Here is a 19139-nt window from a genome sequence, read left to right as displayed (position 1 = left end):
TTGTGAAGGAATATCTTGCAAACAATCAGATGGAACTAAAATGTTGTCTTGTCGAGAAATATCCAAAGTATTTCTATTAACCATTCGGTTCTGCTTAGGAATTTGTTGACCATTGTTATGTTCTCGTTCTCCATCTCTCTCCATTCTTTGTGCCTCTCTCGGCCACGACAAGACATGACCCAATTCGAAATCTTTAATATCTTGTTCTAACTTCCTCTTTTTAGTAAATAATAATTTGCACTCAAGATTATTCACATATGCACATTCTTGATTTTTTGAAGGCAAATGGTCAAGGTCAGAAATTGAATTTCTAGACGTTCTCATTACCAGAGAAAATGGAATTTTTAGTACAGCACTATATAGGAAGAAGAGTAGAAAGAATAATTTACTTCATCATACTAGCACGCATCTAGGACATGTTTTTTCAGAATATTGTAATAAATCAAGGGAGAAGAAGATCACATTAAACAAGTGAAGATAATAAATGTGTTCAAACCATGGAAAAATTAAAGAATGAATTCTTGGAGAGAGGTTAAAGAAACTGATGTTCTCTTAGACCCTCAGATTATAGATAGAAATGGTAAAGGGAGACCATACTATAAGAAGAACATTGATATACAAATTAGTGAAAAGAAGAGTAATAGCCAACCATCAACTAGGGTTAGATTAAACATTCCCTTTTCTAATAACAACAAAGATATAAAAGAAATTATAGACAAGAATTGGGCTATACTGACTGCTAATGACGAAATACGAGATTATAGTAGGGTCAAAACCCAGTTATAGCTATCGTAATAATAAATCTCTTAAAAGGTTATTATGCTATGAAAATAATAATAATAAAATGAAAGTTTCTTCTAATAGACAGGGAACATTTCCATGTCGAGGATGTAATCAGTGCTCATATATGATGGCAACTGATGCATTTATACATCCAGATACAAAGAGAATATACTAGTTTAAGCATTACGCTGATTGTAAAACTAGAGATAGTCTATCTAGCAAGCTGTCAGAAATGTAATTGTTTCTACATAGGTAAGAAATAGAACATTGAGAGAGGGTAAGAGAACATATCTATGCAGTAAATCGTGAAGATAAAACCAATGCACTAGCTGAACATGTGTTAAATAATGGGATGGATCATAAATTTAAATTTATGGTCATAGAAATGATTTTAAAAAACAGTAGACTAGGTAATATTAAAAATTTCACAGAGCAGGAAGAAATCAAATGGATTATTTGCATGCAATCAGATAAAGGAAAAGGTTTAAATGATAGGACAACTATAAAGCCATTTCTGAGAAGTAGACCTTTGGAACATAAAACATGATATTATACTATTATATATATGAATTCATTATGCTTTAAATGCTAAGACATATATATGTTCATATTTTTATATACTAATATATATTTAGATATTTATCTTATAACAGATACGAGTTTGATTTCTATTTATATATTTTTATTTGTATTACTAAATTCTTTAAGGCATCTTTTATGGATTTTAATTGATAACTAATGGATTAGTTATATGAAATATGAATAGATATTAGATAACTCATGTGTTTTTCTCATATATTTATATTTTAATAGTGTTTATATTTTATATATGAATTCATTTATTTAAACATTGTTTTTAATACATAATATATACAAGTATTTAATATGTTAAGAAAGAGATGAAATATAAAGCGCTCTCAATACTGACATTTGTAAATGGTCAGTATCTCTTTAAGGCGGATTTTTGGCGCCAAGTTTTGCTATTTAAATGCTTGTTTTATGAGAGTAAACTATTTGTCTGAAAAAGGTTTTGTTATAACCTGAAAGCGCTTACACAAAGCTTTGCTATTTATTTATTTGTTTTTATGGTGAAATAAAAAGCTTCAAAATATTACATTTGCCGTGGTGGTGTCCGGAAGTTTTGCTACGAGAATCTTTGATTAATCTGGACACTTTCAATCTACAACTGCTTTTTGTTTACTTATGTTTCAGCAAATAGTTCAGCGCGAGTCTAGAATCAAGGAGCCAAATAATATTTGGTATTTCAATGCTATAGTACAGATTTATTTGAATCTCATTCTAGAGAATGTTCTTTTCAAATTAATGTTATGAATACTTTGTTGCCTCACAGTACTTGTTCCAGAGTTCTGTTCCTCTCAACTGTGATAACTTTTATGTGAAGTCTTCATATCCTTCCTGTGACCATGTTTGTTTTCATAAGGTCCAACTGTTTCCGCCGACATCCGAAAGACATGTTGAAGGTAAATAGCTGTATGCGCATGTTGTATGTGCGTGGGTGGATCATTATAGGATTGAAGTATCAAAACTTCGAAATTCATATTGTTGGGACCATATGACCAAAGTTTTGAAACTTGGAACATTTTGAATGGAGATCGTTTTACATCACAGATCGGGAAATATACCCTTTTCTTCACAATAGTAGGATCTCTGAGTTTGTATATTTAAATTGCAGGGGGTAGGGGACACAGTGTGCTTGCCCTCCTGCAAAAATGTTAAAAAAAAAAAAAAAAAATCTAAATGTTTGAAATTCCAAAAATTTGATCACTTGTTCCCGACCATATGATTTTTACATTTTTGGAACTTCAGTCATCTGATAGGGATGCATGTGAGTATGTACACATCTTGTGATGGGCTGCCACTCCATTTAGGACTAACCTGTATAAGCACTACCCACGCAGGGATCTACTCGGACTCCCCCTGTGATTGAGTATGAGTGAATGAATACTGTTTGGATTCAGTTGTTTTCTAGCCACTGCATTTGATCCCTGAAAGTAAGATGAAACAGACATGTAAATACTCGGCATACCAGCAGATTTTTTTAGGGGGCTTTCTACATTTGGGAGTTATTTTACTCTACCCTCACCCTTTATATGTGTGTGCACCAGATGCAGTATATGACTTATATAATTGCCTTACTGTCATTTACTTGTAGGTGTTCCCATGCTGCTTCAGGACAGTCATCTGTTTGGAGTGTGGACTCCTTATCTGTAGTGCATGGGTCAGAGGTATAATTGACTCATCTAACACCCAGTGCTAGTCCCTGATCCCCTCACCTCTCAACTTGAAGGGGGGGTAAAGATCCACTGTCCCAGGCTGGTGTTCCAAGTTCCCTTTCTCCAACCTCTCAGTTCTACAACAGGCACTTTGCTATAAACCTGTGAACTTCTGCTTTTAAATAATAGCAAACCACTTGCTACAGCTTACCACATGCAAAGACTAAACTGCATTTCGGTACTGGTATTTAGAAATGGCAGTACAAAAAAGAATGCAGGAACTGTGCTTTCTGATCACTCCCCCTAACCTTACAATCTGGGGTGGCTGCCCCCTTTTGGCTTGGAGTGGCTCTGTACTGCAAAGTGGGAGATGCAAGACCATTACAGAGGTAGAGACTCAAAAGGCAATTGTGAAGGGCCATCTTAAAGATAGCTGGCATGACTACTCTCATATCCATTTCCCCTTGATATTAACTTAGGGGCTGTAGAATGCACTCCTTCACAGTCATAACAAGTCTAAATGTATCTGAAAGCATTTTTCTTTCAAATGAGTCCAGTCAGATCATGGATAAGCAAGAAAAGCCTCTGTGAATTTAATGGTTAAACTTAGCTTACAGTGAGAAATTAGCCCACCACAAAATACCAGAGAAAACAGAAATAGGGGTCAGAGTTATAAGTGCAATGTACTGTACCTGTAACAAAAATTATATTGTGAAACCATTGATGCATTTAAACTGTACACGTTTTAAGCTTTTGTTTTTCAAATGCTAATAACTATGCATGGCACAGGCAGTTTAGTGCTAGCTTGCACCGATGTATGTTTTTTGTCCAAATTAAATTACCTTGCACTGCTAACAAATGGCTAGTTATACTGTCTATCTATTTTTAATTATCATTAAATCTGTGTCCATTTTTAAACAACTTTTTCAGGTGAGAACCACTGTGGTAGCAAGCCAAGCAGGGCAAACCAGACTTCCCTGTTCCCAGCAGCCATTTCCAGCATTCTGGAGCTCTCCATTTAATCCCAGGTGTGATCTAGAAAAATAATTTTTCATTTTCTACAGAATCCTCGATCAGCTCTTGGATTTGTCTCCCAGTGAGACATAGCCATTACACATCCATTGAGAATGGTCAAGGGGGCCATCCTCACTATTTATTTTCATTTTTTTGTGTTAGCCAGGAAAAATTGGCTGGGAAGAGTGCATTTTTATTGCATATTCTCTCTAATTTTGTAAAAGTGAAGTTGCAGCAATAAGCACAATCAGGTTAATTAAGTAAAAAAACTATTTAAATTGTCATTATATAAAGCATATATACAATGAATAAAGAACAAGATTTCAGTGCTTGAGGAATATAGTATAGAAAAAAAATATTGCACTGAGAATAAATGCAGGGTATATTTTTGTAAGCAAAAGATTTTATTGCATGGCGCTTCCCATGATTAATTTTTTTACACAGGTTATCAACACAGAGCAGATCTTCCAAGTGCTATAATATGAGCTGTAAGGGTATTCTAAAGAAACAAGTATTAAGCTGCAGGTTTAATTATATAACCTAATCTTTGACTCTGTTTACAAATGCCATACTGATGATGACATAATTGCTATTAAAATTTGTACAGTGAAGTAGTACGTCAGATAGTCCAGTGCATATTGTAAGCTCTGTCTCGATCATCTAATTTTCAATACAGTTTATGGTGTCAAAGTCCTTTCCCTTTGCATTGTCTTGTTGCAGACCGGCCAGTGTGTACTTGTCATCGGCGACTTTTTGTGATTAGCAGTTCCTGTCATCTCAAGGTTGTTCATTGTTAACATGTACAGAAACAAGCTCATAACTGCAGTGCACTAACCTTTTGATTTTTTATATATATATATATATATATATATATCTATGTATATATATGGGTCTACCTGATAACACCGACACGCGAAAACACCAACGAAATCACTGACACTACAAAACCAAAACTCCAAAAACACGAAACTTCACATGCCCGACAAACCACAATCCCAACAATCAACAAACAAAACAAATCCCCTGTCCAAAAAGCGCACACACAACACAAGCACACCAAAAACCTTATAAACCTACACTAAACCTTACATACACAACTATCTATGCACTAACCTTAACCCAAACCCTAAGGTCCGCCACTATCGTACACTCACCTAACCCACACCCTAACTCAGCCCACCCCTAACCCTACAGTCTCACTATCGCACACTCACCTGACCTGCGTCCTAACTAACTTAATCCGCCCCTAACCCCACACTTACCTTAACATGTCTGTGTTCTCAGCGTCGGGATTTTCAACTGTCTCATCTCCGTTGTCGATCTTCTGGTGTTGATGTTCTCGTCGTTGGCGTTTTGCGGTTTTGGCATTATCAGGTAGACCTATATATATATATATATATATATGGGATCCGGTACATGCTCGACTAGCATATGTCCGAATCATATAACATCGAACACGCACACACAAGCCCTTTAACATCGACAAGCACTTCCATGTATGTGTGCCTGTTTCGTAGATCGGACTACAGTGCGGGTAAGGGAAAATTCCCTTTTCCCCACTGTAGTGCGATCTCGGAGTGAGAATAATAAAGTAGGGGGGTGGGGGGTACAGGGGGGCAAAGCCCCCCTGCAGAAACGTAGATGTATATATTTTTTTAACTATACATACACGGAAGCGCTTTTCGATGTTAAGAGCTTTCGTGTAAGTGTTCAATGTTTTGTGATTCGGACATATGCTAGTCGAGCACATGTCCTAGACCCATACAGATATAGAGATATAATTTTTGAAAGAAAATCACTTAACCCAATAGATACTCATTTCATGCTCATCAAAAAGCATTACATATTTACATGTATATGTTCTATCCATTCTTAGTTTTAAGATCAGGACAAGACCATATACACAGTGTTGGAGCAAAACACTGAGATGTAGATTGCATTATTGAACTAGAGGTATTGGAAAGTCCTACAGTTAATGTAGACTGCATGTAGAACAAGCAATACTGGTGCATTGTGAGGTTTACATTAGGTGATTTCTTAAATAACCTTAAAAGTCATAGAATGAGTTGTACTCCTGAAGGATGTAGGAGATTCCAGGATTTGGGATCTCCTTCCATCTGCCTTTGATGTGCTGTGGATTGGTGAACAGGTTTTTGTTGGCATCCCTTTTGAAGGCTATCTGATTATAAAGTTGCAAGGCAAAGAAAGATGAGAGTTTTTCTGGTGCCATCTATTGAGCAACTTTCCAGAAGCTGATTGAGTGCCTATGATGACTAGTATTTTTTTCTTTGCCTGGTCCATCTTTTCTGCACTTTCTTTTGATGGCCTCCTGGATTTCTGCAATCCATCACCAGTGTTCCTTATTCACCTTATTTCCATACATGCGTCTGCCACACATCTATTCCCATAATCCTTGCTGCTTTGAGGTGATGCCATTCTTCAACTCCATTTATTTCCTGTTCTTCCTGAGGTGCTAGAACCCAGAGTATTTCCTTGAACTCATGGTGTGCTTTCTTTACAGTCCTTCAGCATTGTCTGTCTTGACTTTATTGCCTACTCTGACCACTCCTTTCAACTGACTGTGGCAACCAGTGGTTTATGCTGTGGGCCAACTGTTTCACTCTGGATGATATTGTAATAAGTGATGACACTTGTTCAACCCCAATACCCTTTCCTTACTAGGAGAAAGTTTACCTGATTTGCATGTTGGCCACTCTTGCATGTGGTCATGCGACTGTCTGTCTTACTGAACCATGTATTGGTTACCACCAAGATATTTGCCAGACAGAAGTCTAGAATGACCTCTCCTTTATTACTGTTGCTCCAGCTATGTGGACTGTTGCAGTCGTTTCTGTTCTGTCGGTCTTGGTGTGCATTCAGGTTATCCATTATCAACACCAATTCCTAGATTTATCATTTAGGTCTTGCATCTGCTGCCAAAATGCACCTCACTATCACATCCTTGCTGTGGAGCCATAACTTTCAAACTTTTAGCACAAGAAATATGCACAAGTACAAAAGTAACGGGGAAAATGATCCTTTTAGCTTGGAAATGCCCACTGTGTTGTTCGAATTAACACCCCCTTGTTAATGTCAGTGAAAGATTAGTAGAAATATTGAAAAAATGTACTGTATACTTAGGACACTACATCACAGCTTGTGACCCATCAGTTCTACTATGAGTCTGTCACTAATTATGATATTTATCATCGTCTTTTAAAAGTTTCTTCCTCACCATTTGTAGTCTTTCATCCTCTTGAATTCTCAGGAGAAGTGGCTTTGTTGCACTGCCCTTCCATCTGGTCTCCTGGATATACAGGATATCCAGCCACTTCCTTACTATCATGTCATTCGCTTCCAAGCGCTGTCCTGTTAATGTGAACCTACAGTGAGTGTGGCAATACTTGGTTCATGTCTAGCAGGTTGATTAGTTTTATGTCCAGATTTTGATCAACAGAGCTTTGTATATCATTAAATTTAAATGTATATGAAAAGTAACAGAACGCATTGCACAAGTTAAACATACGAGGTTAAGCACTTTGAGCTGTACAAACTTGCTATTTAGGATCTGTAATCAAGTATTGTGAGCTATGTAAAAAAACACAAACAAGCTGGAGCTATTTACATATACAAGGAACATAGTTTGATTTGCAGGTAGCTGAATTTGTGGGATATGCAACCAAGATTTAGCAGTCAGTAAACAATATGTTAGCAATTATCCTTTAAAATATGAGCATGTGTTTGCCTTGGTTATATGATACTTAAGAGCTTTTTAAGATATCAGTAGAGTTTTTTCCTTTACAGTTGCAATTCCAGTAGGCAGGTGCCATTTTAGCAAAGGCTCATTCAGTAGTTGCTAGCCTGAAGGGAGGTCAAGTGAGGTGTAAATCGGCTGTGTTCCAAAGACAATGCGTGTTGAGCCTTTGAAAGATGGATAGTTTTAATAGTGGGCAATGGAACTCCATCATCAGTTTGTGTATTTAACAGAAAGGTGCCCCTATTCTGTACAGGTTACAAGCTGACAGTGTTAACAGTGGTGTTCCCTTAAGCTAACCAGGTGTATGAATCTTGGATTCCATGATCTGTAATATCAGACACATTCTCCAGTCTAAGTGTAGGAATATCCACTGCTATTCCCTTTCTAGCTTCCAGTGTTAGTAAGTGGAAACTTTATTGGAGGCTTTAAGCCAACAGTAGACTTTATTGGTTGTTTTTTCAGTCTGTAAGGTGAAATTTAAGTAAGGATTGAGTATAAGCCTGGAGTAGTTTTCAATTGATATAATATGCAGAGTTGTGTCCATTATTAATATTTTTGGTGTTTTTAAAGACGTGGAGGATGCCACGTTACATAAAATTGGTTTTAGAGGTGCTTACTAGTAGTTGATTTGCATGCAACCAATTCTACAAGGTAGAAAAATTGCTTTGTAACTCCTTTGTAAGGATGTTGGCATTTTGTTATTTAGTAATATTTGCATAAAGCTAACCATTTAAATTAGGGATATTCCAAGATATGTCATTGAAAAATGATAAAAGCAGTGGTCCTAAAATTGATCTTTTGAAACAGCTGTGTGTCATCTTAGTTGAGGATTCTTTCCAGTACCTTTTGTGAACTGAAATGTGACTTCTGGAGAGAACCATGTGGCAGCCATTTTATTAAGATGCATTGTGTGATCAGCTGTTTCAAAGGCTGGTTTCATACCCAGAAATATTGCACCTCTTGTAAAACTTTCTTATACATATTATTGTAACTTAGATTGGTGAGAGTATAAAGTATGGCTTGAATACTGTATTTTGGGTGAAATCCATGCTGTGTCCCTGAATATTATTTTTGGAAACAGTCTAAGATCTGAGAATAAATCAGTTTCTCAATAAGACACATGACAAGGATTAGTCATAGGATGAAAGTTTACTGTTGAAGCAAATAATGCTTTGTGTAATGGAATTAAGGCATGCTCAAAGTTATGTGAGATCAGGCCAGAAGATAAAGATTATAAATCAAAGAAATGTTAATCTGTGTTTTGGACGAATTTCATGGAAGTGGTTAATTATAGGCACAGTCGTCTTTAGTTCCTGAATCTGAGCCTTAGAATTTTTCTTGAAGTAAAAAGGCTGTTATTCCCAAGTATCTATATAAGAGGAATGAAGGAAACTGATTATTATGGAATGCCGCGGAGTTGATGAGGAGAACTGGCTGCATTAGTTTTAATATTTTTTGTAATTTCATGGTATACTGGTCCTCCTGTTTGCTTTGGAAACACTTACTGCATAAATAACAAATGATCCCGAATTGTTTAAGGTGCTTTCGTTCCCCACCCCCACCCCTCACTTGGATATTCCTTGAAACAAATGTTAATACAGAGCCTGGCGTCTTTATGTAATAAAATGTATTGTTCTGCCTCCCCTGGCTGTGCATAGCAAGTTTAATCTCCTAATCTGCAGCAAGATGTATTGAGAAGTTTACTCACCACCACAAATAATGTTAGACAGTGACTCGATTGAAATGACACCTGTGGAGACCGTTAAATAATTTAATGTTCAAACTGTCCAGATCTTAATAAAAGATGGCATTCGAAGGTCAAATAATGATGTTTTGACACACTCCAGCAATAGACATGTGGCTGCAATGGAGTCTCTCACACAACTGAAGAAAATTGGGGAGGAGGGGGGAGTTAACTAACAGAGCTAGGCTACAGGAAAACAGCTAGGACAAAATACAACAAAGGCAATTTCTTAGCTGAACAGCAAATACACAAGCATGTGTAACACCATGATTGGTATTCATTACAAATTTTAAGTGCATTCTTTGTTTTATGAAACTCCTGAGTGGGTATAGGTCCAGAAACCGAAAGAAAGTTAATTTGTAATAACAGGCTGAGACAGATACAGGAGGCAAACTTCTTGGGGCAGAATAGTGTCAAGGCATAGAAACCAGCTGGGATTTTATTCCCTTAAACAGCTTGACTCCTAAGAGGAAGTTTTGGTACACCGATGTAATGTCCTCCAGGATATCTGTAATTCTGTTTTACAAGGGGAATAGCAGTTACAGAAGTTAGTCGCACTTTGGCAGAATGACATGCTTTTGATGAGTAGGATAATGGGGGTTCTGCATTGCAAGTCACAAAAAAAAGGGGGAACTGGTGGTAAAGTACAGGAACACAGACCAAAACAGCTTCAAGCAAGAAAAAGTGCTACTCCACACTGTCAAAACTTTTATTAAAACGACAGAGCTTTCAGATAAAAATATCCTTCAGTCACTGAAGAAGGATATTTTTATCTGAAAGCTTTGTCGTTTTAATAAAAGTTTTGATGGCATGAGTAGCACTTTTTCTTGCTTGAAGTGGTTCTGCATTATAGCCACCATGCAGACAACTGACATTTTCATGCAGAAGATGTTTTTCCGCCCTTTCTGATGTATTTTATAACCAGGTCATAGAATGCAGAAACGCACAGTGTTTATTTACAATGTTTTTGAAATACTGTCCCTAAAAAGGCCTTGGTGTAGTTTCTGCTTGCCTGACCCATTTTGGTCCAGTACAGTAGGAAGTGGTTGTCAGGCAATCGACCAAGGAAAGCTGTCTAAAGAGAAGTCACTAATTTGTGGAATTATATAGAGCTTAAAGTTGGCAGGAATAATTGTATATAATATACCCATAGCTGACATGTGTGAAAAGCTTATTGGGGATATCAAAACATGTAGCTTAATTTGTAATGGAGCCAACCCCTAGAAGTAAATACTAAAAGCTAGTAGGGTGGTTGTGATGGGATGCCTTAGGCATAATGCAAATAGATATATGGAGTGCATAAGAATCTAGAAATGGGAGGAGTGGATGTTATCAGTCCATTCTAGATATGCTCACCCTTGTCTCTAACTGAAAGATTACATTTAATTGAGGCAAGGGGCATAGGTTCATAGGTAGGTATTAGGCTATTGGCCCTAGGGCCTATATAAGCCTAGCCAAAAAGGTACCCTGGCTTTCTCCACCCAAGAAAGATTGTTTTCCTGTGCCCCTTTCGAGCAGAGCCATTGCTCGTCAAAGATTACAAAAAATGTTACCAACACGTATAATCGAGTTGTAAATTGAGTCTGTAGTAGAATGAGGGGCAAAAGATCTGGAGTTCATCTTCCCTGTTTAGGAGTGCTATGTTGAAAGCAAACAGAATGGCAGGTTGCTAAACAATAAGGGGTGTAGTTAAGTTGAATGCCATTGTTCAGTCTGTCTTCCAAAAGACGATGCTAATGAAGGCAACAATTGGAAAACTGCAGTTTGACATTCTACAAATACATTAAGCTAATAAATGGTGCACAAGCGAGGCTTGGCAACATTGAGGAACTATTCACAACTAAAGGTTGTGGCCACTTTAGATGAAAAACTGGGCAAGAGACATACCAGACTTAATGGTGAGTGCAATGTTAGAATTAAAGGACTTGATCTGGGAAGTGGCAGTGCGCTGCTTATGAATCGGATTCAGATCTGACTGTTACATAATCTGTGGTTTGATTGTGACAATGTGCTGCCACATGGAGAGAGACAAAAGGATACGGCAACAAAGGGATTTGAGAGAGATGGGGGATTTGAGTAGAACCTGTAGACCATTGATGGTCTTTCATCTCCATATAATGATTAGGTGAGTATAGATGTAATCTTCACTGGTATGCTAGATTTTCTAATTTTTAAAATATCCATTTTTGCCTTATAAAGTATATTATAATTTCCCAGTTGGTCATGTATAATAAATGCTTTTCTTGCAGAATTTTCTGGATTTGCATTTATGTGAATAATTCAAAGTATTTCTGTGCCAGAGAGAGTAGGGCAGTACATATGTCAGTATAGCTAGCTGGAGTTTTGTAAAGATTTTTATTTGATTATCACACCAATTTGTACAGATGTTTGAGTTAAAAATACATTTGTAAAGTTACTTGTGTTAAAAACGTATCAACAGTATGTCCTGCTGGACAGAAAGAATGTATGCATGTATATTACATTGTATTGTTGTAAGTGATAAAACGTGTACGTTTATCAGAGAACTCTGATAGATTATATCATATGAATTAGATTACTACTAGGTGAGCCATTTTGTGAGCCAAGCCTGACAATCCAGACCTGTGAGTGAGATTCAAACCCTGTACCTTGTGCTTGTAAGGCAAACACCTTAACCATTAGGCCATCCTCCCAACCCCTAGGTTGGGATAGGGTAGAAAGTTGGAAACTGTGTTTCAGCTTTCAGATGCTGCCACAGATCTTGGCAAAGCTCTGTGTATTGTACCAGAGTCAGGTGACCAGAGGTGATGTAATCCTCTTACCGGCATCTGGTTTCTTTGGAACCTGACAGGAAAGATTTCGGACAAGATATAGATCTCATACATCAACACAGACAGACATCATTTGGCTTTTGCTGTGGGAAGATATTCAGCAGTCAGGGAACAGTAATTCTTTAGAGACATTTAAGGAGAACAGTTTAGTATTGTTTTCTACATCTGTAAGAAATTATCCAGCTGCACTATTTTATATGTATGTGATTGAAACTCTGTATTCGGTATTCTCCTGTTTTCTATTTTATTTTTATCATTAAATATTAAAATACCTTTCATTGTGGCTGGTCCTTTAGAGAATAATTTTAACTTTTTTAGAGTACTTATGCATGTTTAAGTGACACTGTGGCCGATACTGTAAGCCTTGCTGCTGTGGTCACACCCTACCATTTGTATTGGTATTAATTTAGGTAGCTGACTGGTGGCATCATTAACTCAGGAGTCTGGGTATTAAGGAGCACAAGTAGTAAATCTGAGACAGTTTTTCCCTGTCGTGTGTGTCTGTGAAAAACTCCTATCCAACTGTGTGCGTCAGCTACTTGGAAAAGGGACACAGAGCTCCAAAGTGGTCAGTGTGGAGTTTTTTGTAGGTCTGGAGAGAGGAGAGTCCATCCCCAGGTCTGGAGCATGCTCCCTGTGTACTCTTAAGGGAAATTGTGCTTGGTGCAGGGAGCTGCAATTGAAAATACTGTGTGAATGCATTTATGCTCTTAGTGACTGTCCCTCACCAGAGCCTGTGGTGAGGATTAAGTCTCCTTGACTGCTGGCCCGAAGTAGGGACCCATCACAATTTCATAAAATGTTGTAGAAAATGATGCAGTTGTATATTAGTACTAGCTGGCCTGTTGCTTCTTTTGTCTTATCCTAAACTGAGAAAGAATGCTTGTAAATATGTAATGCATGTATCTAAATGATTTTGGCAAATGAGGCATATTAAAAAATGAATATACTATAGTTAGGAGATTTTATACATGCAACACCAAATATCCTTCAGAATAAGACTTTAAGGACAGCTAATCACAACAAAGAACCACTTACTTGGTGATACCATCTTGAGGGAAACCAGTTTAACATACATATAGCTAATCAAATTCCAACTGTGTAAGGTAAAATAAGGACCCTCCCTTTCCAGTGCAATTCCTCTTGTCAAAGGAGTCAGGTCTTCATTTTAGCACCCTTACTATTCATTTTTATCTAATTCCTTTATGACCTTCACAACCTATCATCCTACATGGCTATCTTCAGATCCAATCACTCCCACTTACAGGTCCAAACTCATCTCCATCATGACCTCTTGTACCTCAATGAGCGGCTTATCTAACGCACTACTTCTGAACGAGTCTGTGCTAAGGGTACTTGCCAAAAGCTGACTGAAGCTCCCAAGATGCTTCACTTGCAGTTGAAGCAAACATCTTTTAAATAGCTAGTATTCTGGCTAGATCAGTCTCTTAACTTTAACTACTGTGTGTAGGAAAAAAACATAAATAAATGTTCAACTCTTCTGGGTCAAGAAAATCTCTGACTACATCAAAGTAAGGGCTATAGCTAAAATAAAATACTACTAGCCCAGTTAGAACATGAGCTAGCTATAACTGCTGCAGCCTTAGACAAAAAACATTGTGACCCTACAAACCAATTACAGTAAGAAGTCCCCTTCATTGTAACCCCCCCCCCCCCCAAAGGAACATCAGTGTTACACTGTCTCTCTGTCTAAAGCCAACTGGCTCACAATAAAACAGTCAGACCACCTGATTTTGCTTACAGTTGTACAAAACTCTAGCTCTCCTATCATTTTCACTTCTTGCAGAGAAACTACTGAGATCAAGTTGGTTTTGGTGAGAAGTCATTCACAACTGGCTCCTAATTTGCTGACTCCATTAACCTAACTTCACTGCTGTAACCATGAATTCTGTACCCTTGGACCTGGGAGTCTCTTCAATACATTTAAAGACCTTCCTTCCTGCACTGAATTCAGACTCGTCTTCCCTGCACAGCCAAGTCAAATGTCTGTCCCCCTCAGATAGGGGACACAGCTGTAAGAACATCCATTTGCTACATCTTAGTGGTTATTCCATTTCACTGTATCCATGACTGTAGAAAGTATTTCTCCCTACTTTTTCTCTGTGCTTCTTCCTCTCTCTCCTCTTTCTATTTTAGTCATATGAATGTTTGCCATATTTCTCTTGTTGCTGTATGTACTTTTTAATTGTATATCTGTAAAAATATATATGATTGTAGTAACCTGGGCTGTGCATATAACTGGTCCAATGAGATCAGCCCACTACCCTGGTAAGCTCAAATAAAACAACATTATTATTTCCTTGATTTTATTTTATTATTTTTATTATTCAATTTTCTGGCAAGGAGAAAGTAAGGATAGCTATGAAGAGGATGAAGAATGGAAAGGCTGTTGGTCCAGATAACATACCTGTGGAAGCATGGAAGTGTTTAGGTGAAATAGCAGTGGAGTTTTTAACCAGCTTGTTTAATGAAATTTTGGAAAGTGAGAGGATGCCTGAGGAATGGAGAAAGTGTTTGGTACCGATTTGTAAGAATAAGGGTGATTAAATTGATCAGTCACAGCATGAAGTTATGGGAAAGACTAGTGGAAGCTAGATTGAGGAGATGTGATGATTAGTAATCAGTATGGTTTCATGCCAGGAAAGAGCACTGCAGATGCGATGCTTGCTCAGAGTGTTGATGGAGAAGTACAGAGAAGGTCAGAAGGAGTTGCACTGTGTTTTTGTAGACTTAGAGAAAGCATATGACAGGGTGCCTAGAGAGGAGTTGTGGTATTGTATGAGGAAGTCTGGAATGTCAGAGAAGTATGCAAGTGGTACAGCATATGTACGAGGGTAGTGTGACAGCGGTGAGGTCTGCAGTGGGAGTGATGGATACGTTTAAGGTGGAGGTGGGATTACATCAAGGATCAGCCCTAAGCCCTTTCTTCTTTGCAATGGTGATGGACAGGTTGACAGACTAGATCAGACAGGAGTCCCTGTGGACTATGATGTTTGCAGATGACATTGTGATCGGTAGTGAGAGTAGGGAACAGGTGGAGGAGACCCTGGAGAGATGGAGATGTGCTCTAGAGAGAAGAGGAATGAAGGTCATCAGGATTAAGACAGAATATATATGTGTGAATGAGAGGGAGGATAGAGGAATGGTGAGGATGCAAGGAGTGGAGGTGGTGAAGGTGGGTGAGTTTAAATACTTGGGATCAATAGTTCAGAGTAATGGTGAGTGTGAAAGAGAGGTGAAGAAGAGAGTACAGGCAGGATGGAGTGGGTGGAGAAGAGTGTCAGGAGTGATTTGTGACAGACTAATACCAGTGAGAGTGAAAGGGAAGGTCTACAAGAGGGTAGTGAGACCAGCTACGTTATATGGGTTGGAGACAGTGGCATTGACAAAACGGCAGGTGTTAGAGCTGGATGTGGCAGAGTTAAAGATGTTAAGATTTGCACTGGGTGTGATGAGGGTGGACAGGATTAGGAATAAGTATATTAGAGGGTCAGCCCAGGTTGGAAGGTTTGGAGACAAAGCCAGAGAGGCAAGATTATGTTGGTTTGGACATGTGCTGAGGAGGGATGCTGAGTATATTGGGAAAAAGATGCTAAGGAGGAAGCTACCAGGTAACAGGAAAAGAGGAAGGCCTAAGATAAGGTTCATGGATGTGGTGAGAGGGGACATGCAGGTGGTTGGCATGACAGAGCAAGATGCAGAGGACAGGAAGAAATGGAAACAGATGATCCACTGTGGCGACCCCTAATGGGAACAGCTAAAAGATGATGATTATTCAATTTTCTGGCCCACAAACTGGAAATCACATTAGCATGCACTTCGTCTGTTGTTCCTGCAGCTAATGTAGACCATTTTAAGATCACAGAAATCCCAGTGATGGGGGAAAAATATCTGTCAACTTTGCAAAGTAATTTCTCTTCTAGAAAATGTTAGGGGAACTGCACGGTCACCACTTCTCTTTCATCCCATAAATGCTAATTTATCAATTTTATTGTTCCATGTAGTCGGCCAAGTGCCATTTTACTACTCCTGATCATTTTGTATGGCTCAGTCTCAAATTCTTGTGAATAATTAATGCAACTCATTTTTATTATCAAATGAACCCAACTTGATGAAACAGGTCAACAGGAGAATATTATAGCAAGGTAAAAATTAGAAATAAAAAAATAAACATTAGCAAAGGCAAGTATAAACTGACTGCAGTGAATTTTCATTTGGCATTCTTAACTGTATCACTCTATAGTTCCTCCAAAATGCTTTTGTTGAGTATACTGGCTTGAAATTGTAGTTTTTTTCTTTGAAATTTAAGTTTTTGTGACTGTAAAAATATAGGACTGATCATTTCAATCACCAATGTTTATTTCCATTTGAAATATACAAAATATTTTTATTATAGTTCAAATTATGGTTTCAGTGATTCAATATTTGATGTAATACTGCCAGCATATTCAGTATATATGTAATTTTTTTTCAGCTATGACATCATGAAGCATTGCTGGGAGTGGAAGTCACATGACCGGCCAAGTTTTGGTAAACTAATCAAAAGCTTGGAGTCCCTTATGAGTCATGCTGACAGTGTGACGCTGCTAACATCCACAAGCAAACTAGAACTTGCCCAATACAGACAAATAGCTGGTGTTTTCGACTAGCGTGTATAAGAGAACTGCAGTTCCGAATTTGGTAGAAATGTGCAGTTACTACTGAATCCTATTGCAAAGGAGGACTAATTCAGTGAGATTTCACTGGACAAGCAGAGCTCAAAACAAGTGACAGAATTAAATGTCAAAGGTGCTCTACAGATGAAGTACAAGATGGACTTATTTATTTTATTTTACTATTTTTTTTATTTCAACCAGCCAGTGTGATGACACAAAGTACAATTTTATTTGAAACTGTTTTGGCTCCAGTGGAGAGGTCAACTAGGTTTAAAAAGACCAGTAGACGTTTTTGTGATGGTATTCTATAGAAAGGGGGGATTGAGAGACATGAATAATGCCAATAACCTTTTAAAATGCGAGTAATGTATAGTAATCTGAATTGAGACATTTCTTGATGAGCATTTTTTTGCACTGTAATTTTCACCAGCAAGGTGCTGAGAATTGAAATCTACCATGACCCAACTCACCAGTTCTAATTCTGATTAATGTTCACAAAATGTTTTGGAATGACATTGGGTATGTTGGCCTTTTGTTGGCTGTTACATAAATTATCATGATAGAAATACCTGGCTTTGTTCATGTAAAAATCTGTTGCTATCTATACGTTTACATATGTTTAGACTTTAAATGTGTTCAGAAACCTGAATTTAATTAGGGAACATTATAATTTGTCAAGACTAATGCAAGCTGAAGATGACAGACACTTATGGTTTCCTTGTATTGCCTTCCTGAATTTTGCCACACCACTGTTTCACAAAAAGGAAGTATTAGCTTCTCATTGCATTTAAAAAGACTGAAGAGCTCTTTTACAATGACCGTAACTAAATGCAGTACCCTTGTATTTGTGAAGCAGAATGTATGAGCACTGGTGTATATATAGTTGTGCACAGTAACATTCAAGATTTAAAAAGTATTCAGACCCCTGTCTTAATGCACAATAATTTTGTACTGAAATAATGTAAAAGTGGAACTTCATAGCACTTCATCTTGAATATTGAACACTGCTTTAGGCAAACAAATTATTTTTGCTGATGTGCAATCAAAAAATGTTTGACATGATGATCTAGTATTAGCTGGTATAAAAACATCGGAAATTGTGCAGTACAGGTTTTGCAGCATTGTTGCTCATAAAATGGTAATGGATGAGTAGTTTAACAGAGCTCAAAAAGGGATGCAGTACTTTTGGAAAAATATAGTTAAATGCAGTTATCCCCTATTAGTAATGCTTATTCTTGGGTTCTTGCAGGTTGCTCAAACAAGAGCAGGCTGCATAATTTCATAAAGCTGTGAAATATTGATATGTCTAGCATTTTTATCTTAAGAGATGGTACATTTAGCTCTTTGCTCTATTTTTAATAGGTTTGTTTTGATGCATCATTTTCATTTTGGTTTGGTTTACAGAATAGTATGACTATGATGTAGATTTGCAAGTCAGTAAAAAAAATAGTAATTCAGACTGATAGCTAATGACATCTGATAATTTGCATTTCTAGCCTGATTTTGGTATATTACCATTTTAATTTTCTTTGGCTTCTTTTTCTGTGACCTGTGCTTGCTGCTTATTAGGGCATTATAATAAAAATAGAATATATCATATATGTAGATAACTGATGCCATATATGTAAATTAACTGATAAAGGTACAACTGATGCTGTTTCCAAAGACATTAACCTAATAAATGCAACCTTTGCTTGTCACAGTATCCTGATTATATTTTTTGAGTAAAAATCAGGATAAGCTCTAAAGCAGCTGCAGCTCTTTGCAGAAGTGGATCAAAGGTCTCCTTGTCGGTGCATTTCTATGTTTGTAATTTGCCTTTTACTCTGCAGTATCATGAGTGTTCAGAAAGGTAGTCATTTTTAAGAAGAATGTGTATATATTTTATACAGTGGGCCTCTTCCGATAGTCTTGTACATGTTTTGTGGAGTTGAAATATGAATGCAGATGTCAATACATGTCTTTGTAAAAATTAACTACAAATGATTAAAAGACAGTAGTATGAGACTGGGACTTGTAATCATGGTCACTAATATGGATGCCACCTATCCCTGCTATGGCAGTGAAATAAGACCAAAGTGAACATTTCATGAAAAAAGTGTTGTCTTGTGCCTTCCATGA

The 19139-nt window shown here is 37.4% G+C and overlaps 1 protein-coding gene across 1 annotated transcript in view; it reads left to right on the top strand.

Moving 5' to 3' along the window:
• The window catches only part of LOC122795041 (tyrosine-protein kinase STYK1-like), a 689604-nt gene extending 670881 nt beyond the window's left edge, over positions 1 to 18723 (top strand). The window contains exon 9 of the mRNA XM_044063619.1: positions 16838 to 18723. Within this exon, the coding sequence (XP_043919554.1) occupies positions 16838 to 17012 (175 nt within the window). The 3' untranslated portion in view covers positions 17013 to 18723. The remainder of the gene's footprint in view (positions 1 to 16837) is intronic.
• The last annotated feature ends 416 nt before the right edge of the window (positions 18724 to 19139 follow it).

Source organism: Protopterus annectens, chromosome 2.part1 (genome assembly GCF_019279795.1).
Source record: "Protopterus annectens isolate FY-2018-M chromosome 2.part1, PAN1.0, whole genome shotgun sequence".
Lineage (NCBI taxonomy): Eukaryota > Metazoa > Chordata > Ceratodontiformes > Protopteridae > Protopterus > Protopterus annectens.
The sequence above is the reverse complement of the archived record's forward strand: the minus strand, read 5'-3'. Positions and strand labels throughout refer to the sequence as shown.